A 9717-nucleotide genomic window follows, 5' to 3' on the forward strand; every position below is an offset into this window, starting at 1 on the left:
TGTGACTGCCATGTTCCTCTTACTGCCTCCCGTTTTAGTCATGGACTGCTTTGTTTAAAAGTGCATTTTGTCATCTAACGTCCTGTCAAAACTCTTTATATCTGTCACAGAACGGCTCTGTGATGACAGGTTAATGAAAGCTATAGTGATATTTTCAGTTTTTTTTCAGGTCCTTTAATTACCATTGAGTATATGCAGCATAATCCAAGGCCAGGCTGAGAAATCAGATTACCTGAGTCCGTATCCATGGGGATGAGTCCTTCTGGGGAAGAGCTCTGGACTACAGGGGAGACCACATCAGACATCTTGTAGCACACAGCAATCAGCTCTGACACCAGACGTCTCCAATGTTCAGTCTGGCTCAGACTCCTAAACACACACAAAGAATACGTGTAACTAAGACCATAGCTGGATTTGCTCTTCAAATACACGCCAACAGCAAAGCAGTAGAAGCAAATGGGAGCAGGATGTTTCAGATGTGTGTGTGTCGCTGTGCTTTGTGTGCTCACTCAGTGTCTAGATGCTGCAGGACAGCAGTGATGCAGTGGGCTCTGCCATAGAGGGGATAGGAAGCAGCTGCCTGCAGGAGAGACGACTCGGACCTCGACACCTCTAACTGCAGACAGCGCAGCAAGAACTGAACCACTGAGGGCAGAAGAACAACACAAGTTTTTGATGTATTTTACTCCGTGCCGACGCACGCACATTTATTGGGGCATCTGGTTCTCACCAGCCAGCGTGTTCAGCTCCAAGATTGCTATCTCAGAAGCCTGGGGCGGTGATGAGGGAGGCTGAAAATCGAGGCCCTGTTCCTGGGCACAGAGCAGCAGAGCGTGGCTCAGGTCTGGCTGGTGGAGCAGCAGATTGAGGAGGTGGGCTGCTGTGACGCTGTCAAAAGGCTTGGTGCTGGTACTGAGGTCCAGAGCAGCCTGCAGGACACTGCACATCCTCTCGGGCACCTCACATCATAAAGACCAGGGTGAGATCAGTAAAATAACTTGAAAATACTACTACACAGTACAAGCTGATTATTGGGCTTCACCTACAGAACCAATGTAATTAGTACCAGCTACTACTACTGGGCTGGAACTTACACCACAGACCACAGACTGAGACATGAGTCTAAAGGTTAAAGTTCATTTTATCACAGAAATATTAACATTACACTTTTATGAATAAGAATTTTTTCATTTTTAAATAAACATAAAAGATGCCACATCTACAGTACCATACCATCATTATTATTATTAGTATTAGTATTATTATTATCATTATTATTATTATTTACCTGAAGTCCCACAGCTAATGGTGGGAGTTGCCGTAATAACATCGAGGCCTGTTGTTTGACTTCCAGGAAGTTGCTGGCAACACAGTAGAGGACATTCTGAGCGTGGGTGGAGGTCACAACTTCACCGAGGCCATATGCATCAGGGCCTGAGGAAAACAGAGAGGCAGAGGTGGAGGACCACTGAGCCAGCTGGAGCATCAGGTTGGCATCAAAGAAAAGAGGCTGGTCAGTGACGGATCGACTGCTGCTTCAACAGAAAGATATATTCCAGAGATGGGAGCTGGCCACTGGTATTACATGATATGTGCCAAGCATCATAACTAAGGTGTCCTTGAATAAAGCACTGAACTCCAGACTGCTCAGAGCGTGTTGGATTATGTTCTGAGCTTTTTGGTCATGCAGTATGCAGCTGTACCCCCTTTCCTTTGCGTTGCTTTAACTTAGTTACTGATATTACTGTATGTTTAGGAGTTTTCAGTATTTGATCTAACTTGTTTTGATCTAATTTATCTGTGTCTTATTTTTATATTTCTATTTTCGAAAATATTTATTTCATTTATTTATCTCATTTTATTCAAATTATGATTTTATTTGTTTTTCAGTGGAATTAAAGTTCAAGAAATTCCACTGTTAAAAACTTTTATTTAAAAGTTCAATAAATGCATGTTTCCATAGTCAGTGAGAAAACGTGAGAAAAAGTACTTGGGATCTCAGTACTGACCAAAGTAATCGGGACTATGACTGTGCCATAACAGAGCAGCCCTAGATGTTAACTATGTTTTGTTAAGTATAATAGGTCCTATGTGACCGCTGCGGATGAGCAGCAGGCGTACCTGTGCTGAAGGTGAAGAGCTCCCCCAGTAGACACAGCAGGTGGAGGGACATGAGGCATTTAGAGAAGGAAGCTCCAGGAAGCAAAACCTCCAACAGCCTCACACACAGCCAGCGCAGGAACTCCTACATCGCATACAAATACACAAGTAAGTCCTTTACTTCTTTTTCAGAAAACAAAAAGACGGAGGTAGACCTCTGCGCTGTTGTGTTCCAGATTTGTGTCATACCTTGTACATATGTAGTGTGTGTTGGTCTGCGTCTCTCTGCTCCTGCTCTCTCTCCTGGATCAGTCTCTTCTGCAGCAGCATAGTGCTGTCCTTCATTCTACAAAGCAGCTGAACAGAAGAGGAGTTCAAGCTCTGTAAAACTTTTCATTTCAATATATATTTGTAAACTGCTCCACAAGCTGGGCTGAGGCCTTAGCTTAACATTTAAAATTCAGTGAAAAACTAAATTAACACCTTCTTTAGAAGGCTGATTGTCTGCTGTCTGACGCCTGGTGACTGACTGTTGAGATTAGGCAGCAGGAAGTGGCGGGTCAGGTCTATTTCCTGGGAGGTCAGAGCTTCAGTGCTGCGGTGGCTCTCACACACTAACCCAAAAGCGTCCATCCTCACCTGGGCAGTAGGATTTCACAACACATAAATATAGTAGAAATACAAGATATGCCACAAAAAATTTCTGAAAACACAAAAAATATCTATATAATACTGAAAAGAAAGGATATACAGTCACTCACTTGATCATGTTTGTGTACCAGTGCCTGTTGGAGAAGGGAGAGGGGCACCAGTCCTCCCCACAGACCCTCCTTTGAGGATGGAACAACACCCTGCGCTCTAGCTGCCCGTAGACACGTCATGAGAGCTCCCAGTGCACCCCTGCTGCCCGAAGGTCCTAACGAGACAGAAAAACAGTGTTCATAAGATGGTTTTACATTTTAACATGACTGTGTTAAACATTGCACCCACTGTAACTGTGCAGAAGACATTTTTAGAATATCTCTTGCCACAACAGAATGCTTTGAGAAGCTGGGAAACATCAATCTATCATGAGAATAACCAGAAAAAAAGAGAGAAAAGAGCTCCACACATATGGGATTTAATGCATCTTTATGTGCAGACATCTGTGTATTTGTGCCTTTACCTGTGCTGCACTGCGATGTGTCCTGCAATGCCTGCACCATGTGCGCCAGACTGGAGGGGCTGCAGCGTAGCAGCTTGGGCAGGAAATAGTCCAGGATGTATGTGGTCTGATCCAGCCTGGCACGGCACAGAACCTGTAGCAGGGGCATGACCCACGTCTGGTGCCAACGCTCCATCCAGTCCTCCGTGGCTGTCCTGTCCCCTTCACCAGCCTCACTGGCTAGCTCTGCCTTGTGGCTGACAAAGAGCCTCTCCAGGAGGTCGCTGGCATAAGGAGCCAGGGCCTGGTCACCCATCAGGCCCAGGAGACATGAAGGCAGCTGGGGCTGGACGTCAAGCAGGTGCCCAGCCCCATAGAGCTCCACAAGGCAGCCCAAGGAGCCGTACTTCCCCCTCATGTGCCACTCCAGTCCCAGCAGGCTTTGGGTGAGCTCTGTGATGTAAGGGTCTTTGGTTGGGTCAGAGATGGACGGGTTGCTTTGCTGATGGAGGACGAGGAGGTTGCGGAACAGGGAGCGGGTTTGGTGGCGGACTCCATCCAATGGGTGCTCCCAGTGGGAGTAGATGTGCTCCAGCAGGTGTCGCTGTAGCTCCGAGCCTCCGCTGAGGGGCTGTTTGAGGTGGGGAGGGCCGGGCTGCCTGTGCCCCTGCAGGTAGTCCAGGGCAGCAGTGCTCCACAGGGTCAGCACCCGAGCCACCACCATGGCTGTACTGGACTCCTTTATACTACATCAAATAAAAATAATAAGACATGCAGTTTACACTTCAGAAAAACTGTGGATTTTTACCAGAGATGTTCTCATCACTTTGAACTCTGGGCAGCATTTAAATGCTTTGTTTTAAAAAGACTTTTAAGACTAATTCTTATACTGAACTGTACTCTTTGATGAAATTATTACGGCCTAGACTAGTCAGTACTGAATGGGGATCAGTTTAGCACACCCACCTGACATCTAGATCCAGCAGCGTGTTTGGGACCAACAGCAGCAACTCTTCCCTCTGTGGCCCTGGGAGAGCGCCCTTCCAGCTCAACATGGCCAGAGCCCCATGACACAGATAAAGGGAGACACCCGGGGGGCGACCACTGGTACACAGACTCACACACCTCTGCTTTAGCCACTGAGGGGCTGAGTCCAAACCGTGCGCTGAGCTACGCAACAAACTACACACCTGATACACAAACACAAAGACGAGAATGACCAAGAACATTTCAAGAGAATAAATACGAGAACTATTTCAACACTTTTATACATGCCTCATCATACTGTATTTGTTGTCTTGTAAGTTCAAGAAAGACATTTACTTCCAACATCATTACTTTACCAGTCAGTCTCATTCAGAACATAACATATTCTCAAGTGAATTCTTCAAGCTCAACTCACCACAGAGGCAACTTCATCTCCACAACCCATGACAGACCTGATCAATAGCACTACAGCCATGCCGGCTGTACTCTGGACCGACTGGACGAACTCCTCTACAAACAGGAAAAGGAACAGAGGAGGAAAGAAGTGAGAGGAAAGTGTGCACCTTTAGTTTTTTTAATTTTATTTATTTCTAAGCATTTCAATGGCCCTCATTCAAAATGGAGCAATATAGAGTTTGGGAAGTCCGTAACATCATCTGCTCCTGTGAAGCTGATTAGAAAAAAAATGTATTGTTTGTGAACAACCTTAAAATAATAATAATATTAAATACTTGAAAAAAATTGAACTTCTCTCAAAAAGATGAGATTGCGGACTCCTGCAGAGTTCACTACATATTAAAAATACACTACACCGTCTATGTTTAACTCAGACTATGATATCCATGGGTGCAGATCCTGGTGGATTTTTCAGTAAAAATACCCTAAATTATTCTAAATTATTCAAAATGGAACAAATGTATTTTCAGACTTCACATTGTTCACCTTTTAGAGTTACATCTCAAACAAATTAATTGAATTGGTCAAAATCATGTTTGACAATTATATTTCTGACTCCATCTCTGCTCTCCTCCACTACAACACAAGTGAACGGGTAGTTTCTTACACAGACGCTGATGATCAGCAGGCTTAAAAAAATTTAAAAAAAAGGGCTTCATATTTTGATATTTCTCCATATCAATTAAGTAGTCCCATACACAGGGAAAAAAGGAAGATGGAGAGTAGAACTGGGGGTGAGTAGAGAGTACATGCCCGAGACCCTTAAAATGATGATTTACTATTATAACCCCGATGATGATATATCAGGTTTAGCTTGTGTCTATATCTTGACACAACAACAACAAAGTAGATTTCCTTTTTTCAAGAAAAGTATGTCTCCCCTTAAACAATGGGAGACATCAGGAACAAGATATGTCGTTTGCAAAATAAGTAATAAATAACTTGTAAGGATGGATGTTGATGGATATTCCTGCATGGAAATGAAGGAAGATCTACATGTCTACATCCATCAGCTGGGCCTGTGTATACAGTATGACAGGTGTGACTCCTGTTTTTTTACCATCAGTGAGGATGTGTGTGTAGCAGCCAAGGAGGCTGCTCAGTGTGTCCTCCAACTTGCAGTGATTCTGTTCTGCCTGCAGGGTAGCGCTGACGGTTTCCTGGGATCTCTGGATCACCAGCATGGAGGTCTTTACTGCAGCCAAACACGAATGCATCAGCTGGGCCTGGGCGATGTGACGTCCTGCTAGACCACTTGGATAACAGCAGGGGGCGACAAAGACACACGGATCAACTAAATATTGTCATGCACCGGCCTGTAAACTGGCTTATTTGACTGTAATGCAACAGAGCAAGAAGCCTCAATTCAAGATGTCAATGCACCCAAGAAACACACTCCGCTCACAACAAGTTGTTGCAGTAAGCACGTTTTAACAAAGAGCAAATAAAGCTTCCACAGCTACACAATCAAATGCAGTACAAAACAGATATAGAAGAGGAGATGAGGAGAAATTAGCAATATGCCTTCATACCTGTTCGAATGAAGGTATTCACTCAATCCCTTGTAAAGAAACTGCAACACTACAAAGAAAATAAGTGAGAATTTTCTTGAAATTCTCCACTTTTATAAAAAACAAAGCAAAATAAACAAGTAAGCTAGAAACTAACCTTCAGGCAGCAGATTGTTAATGCATCTCTCACCTGGAGAAAATAAATTTTGGAGGGGTAGTTAATAACAGAAACTGAAGGAAGATTTATCTGACATTTAAAATGTGCTTTAAATGTCGTTCAGAACACCCTGTCTCCATTAAAACTGTGTCTAAATGCAAACTAGACTAGAATGTCCCTTCAGCGGTCACTCTTGAGGGAAAAGTCATTGAGAACGTTAACTCCTTTAAATATCTGGGTATTTTAATTGATGATTCTCTTACCTTTAAATTTAAAGTTGTGTTTTTCTCATAATGTAAAAAAGAGACTTGTTGCTGTGACATTTTTGCCCATGTTGGACTATGGGGATCTCATTTATGCACACCCCTGCCAAAAACTTCATGAACTGGTTTCGGTAAATAATTTGAATCCATTTTAAAAGATGACATTCAGACTGCATCTTTTGTTTGCGTTGGTTGTGAATGGTGTAATGTAATGCATTTTGTTCTGTCTGTCTGGAGGTTTTAACCATTGTCGCTGCCTATCTTGGCCCGGTCTCCCTTTAAAAAGAGATTCTGAATCTTAACGGGACTTAACCTGGTTCAGTGAAGGTTAATTAAGTAGTGATAAAAAGTAGAAGAGGTCTGCAGTAAGAATAAAGTCAATCACCCACTCACCGAGACTGAAGCCATCCAGACAGGCAGTGATGGTGTCTATGATGTGTGGATACTGGTCTGAAGCTGGGTTGGACAGACAGTCAGACAAGCAGGCAGACAAACTGCTTACAGTTCGCTCTTGTAACCAGGCTGGTACTGAACCTAAGGCGCTGAGGAAAGCAACACAGGCACATGTTATTGACACAACGTCGTAATGATAAAACAAAAAAAAACTCAGAAAGTGGCAGTTAGAAGAAACTCCTAAAAATAATATCAGGACTCCTGAAGTTTTTGGTCTGAGTTATTCAGATGCTCCTCCGTGCTCCATGGACACTGATATGGAATTTACATAACTGTTATAGAGTGTGGTCTTTACCTACTCTGTAAAGTGTCCTGAGATAACGTTTGTTATGATTTGGCACTATAAATAAAATTGAATTGAAATTGAATTGAATTGAATTGTTAGGGTGAGGATTCAGATTATAAGATATGCCATTTCAAAAACACTGATTCTTTTTGCCATTTAAAGGCAGAATCAAATCTCTGTTTGTCTCACCACCAAGTGGCCACTGAAATCGCTGTATAGTCTCCATCTCATTTAGTTGAAACAGGTGTGTTTTAAACTAAGAATCCTAATATTTGCTACGTACCTTGCGATGGCTCGTCGTAGGGGGTTCTTGGCCTGCAGGGAGGTGTAAACCAGGGACAAGGTGTGTAGACAGGCCTCTAGAAGGGCTCCATCAGGCTCCTCTTCACTCAGCGCCTCCAGCTGGGACCCTGCCTGGTGCAGTATGGACAAACAATGGTCATATATTGTACGATATCACTCCATCCATATAGCTAATTAAATAATTAAAACAAAGCATAACATCATAAAAACAGACACACTAATATTGTTGTTGCACAATGTATTAGATCAAGCTGTTTGTCTATAAAGTCAGCGTAATCCCTGCATGTTGAAGATGACAGGAGGTCATTTTTTGCATTGCTCCCAAAACCAACCTTTTTAACCAGCTGGATCTGCTGCACCGGCTCTGTCAGCTCCAAGCAGGACTGCAGGGTTTGGGCAACCTGCCGGACTCCATCCTCTCCTCCATCCACAGTGAGCGATGCTGGGAAAGATAACATGTTCCTAAACAATAAGCACTGTAACATACACTGGAGATCAAATTATTAATACTTGATATATTCTGAAATACTGTTATTTTTTATTGTTCAGAATTCAATAGAATATCAACTGTGGCTATACCGCTACCGCTTTTTTAAATAACCAAGGCACTGCAACAAAAACCTTTATTTTGAGGGGTAAAAAGCAGTGAGCAAATCTAGAGAACAGTAACCACTGTGTCAGAAGAGAAGATTTCAACAATGTTTTCTTCTCTAGGATTCAAAAATGAACAGGAAGTGTAGAGCCCACAGCTTTGAATGACTTCAGCACATCTGCACCCACAGGACATCACTAGTTTCTCACACTGCTCTGGTTTGATCTGGGTCCATTCTGACTCAGTCCCTTCCACAGTTCAGTAACTGTAGTGGGTTTCTTACACATTACTTTGTCACAGTGGATTTTCCAGATATTCTCTATGGGGTTTATATCTGGACTCTGGGCTAGAGATTTCATTGTTTCAATATTCTTAGCTTCAAGGAACTACTCAACCCGTTTTGTAGTAACGGGGCATTGTCTTGTAGGAAAATTGTAGCTGATTGGGAGACAACTGCAGTGGAGGTATTGCATGTGTCTGAAGGAGGTTCACATAAACATTAGCATTCACCCTGTCATGTCGCCGTAAGAGAGGCCAAACTCCTGCTGCAGAAAACATCCCCAAACCATGACACTTCCTCCTCCAAATGTTCCTGACTTCTTGACAAACTTTGGGTTCAGTCCTATGCCGGACATAATGTTTCCCATCAGACCCATATAAATTGAATTTGCTCTTATCACTGAAGTGCATGATGTGTCTACACAACATGCTCCTTAGCAATGAACTGGTGAGCAACTCCAGCTGCAGTGTTGAACCGATTCCCCATTGAGAGTCTTTCATAATCCTGTCTTCGCTGACCTTTGTGAGGGAATTAAATGAATCTGTGTCCTTGTAAAGTTTTAATATTCTTGAAATCACAGACTGTGAACGCCCAAACCTCTCTCTGATGGCTGAGAGGGTCATCCCTTTGACCTTCATCTGGACAACCTGCTGTCTCAGGGTTTCAGTCTCCTTAGAGCAGCTGCCATCTTACAAAGTAACCAGGAGAGCTGCAGATAAATGGGGTGTGTCCAACACTTAAGTAAATTAACCCCAATAACTGGGAGGGATCTGAAAATGTACTTTGATTTTGCTCACTGTTTTTTAATAGTATTTCATAATAAATCAAGCATTAATAACTTGTTCTCTATTTTTGATATCCACTGTATAATGTAGCAGTGGAGTGAATAGTTGGGTACTCCCAGAGTGCTCTGTGCTCTACAGTACGGTTAATATCTCTTTGGGAGCACCAACAGGCTGAATTACTGTACTGTAGATGTTTAAGCTATTTGCTCATCAGTACTTTGGTCACAGTACCTATCAGATTGTGTAGTTTCTCTTCATCCAAAACCACAGCCTCTACTTTGGCAGTCTTCTTCTTCACCACCATGACTCCGACCTGTATGAGGCACACCAACAGTTAACTCATTAGCATTACTGTTTGAGAGTTTAATTATACAATCATGTCAATGTATAAAATATGCTA

The 9717-nt window shown here is 42.9% G+C and overlaps 1 protein-coding gene across 1 annotated transcript in view; it reads right to left on the reverse strand.

The window, feature by feature from the left end:
• The window catches only part of thada (THADA armadillo repeat containing), a 109747-nt gene that overhangs the window by 99677 nt on the left and 353 nt on the right, over window positions 1-9717 (reverse strand). Inside the window, exons 2-19 of the mRNA XM_083922653.1 lie at window positions 9549-9630; window positions 7993-8102; window positions 7641-7771; window positions 7012-7160; window positions 6356-6388; window positions 6220-6268; window positions 5748-5941; window positions 4647-4741; window positions 4211-4434; window positions 3266-3990; window positions 2862-3016; window positions 2584-2739; window positions 2350-2457; window positions 2122-2245; window positions 1289-1434; window positions 731-959; window positions 510-645; window positions 233-369 (exon numbers count right to left, since the gene is read on the reverse strand). Coding sequence (XP_083778779.1) covers window positions 233-369; window positions 510-645; window positions 731-959; window positions 1289-1434; window positions 2122-2245; window positions 2350-2457; window positions 2584-2739; window positions 2862-3016; window positions 3266-3990; window positions 4211-4434; window positions 4647-4741; window positions 5748-5941; window positions 6220-6268; window positions 6356-6388; window positions 7012-7160; window positions 7641-7771; window positions 7993-8102; window positions 9549-9621 — 2974 coding nt within the window. The 5' untranslated portion in view covers window positions 9622-9630. The remainder of the gene's footprint in view (window positions 1-232; window positions 370-509; window positions 646-730; window positions 960-1288; window positions 1435-2121; window positions 2246-2349; window positions 2458-2583; window positions 2740-2861; window positions 3017-3265; window positions 3991-4210; window positions 4435-4646; window positions 4742-5747; window positions 5942-6219; window positions 6269-6355; window positions 6389-7011; window positions 7161-7640; window positions 7772-7992; window positions 8103-9548; window positions 9631-9717) is intronic.

The sequence above is a fragment of the Echiichthys vipera genome (genome assembly GCF_963691815.1).
Source record: "Echiichthys vipera genome assembly, chromosome: 11".
Taxonomy (NCBI): Eukaryota; Metazoa; Chordata; class Actinopteri; order Perciformes; family Trachinidae; genus Echiichthys; species Echiichthys vipera.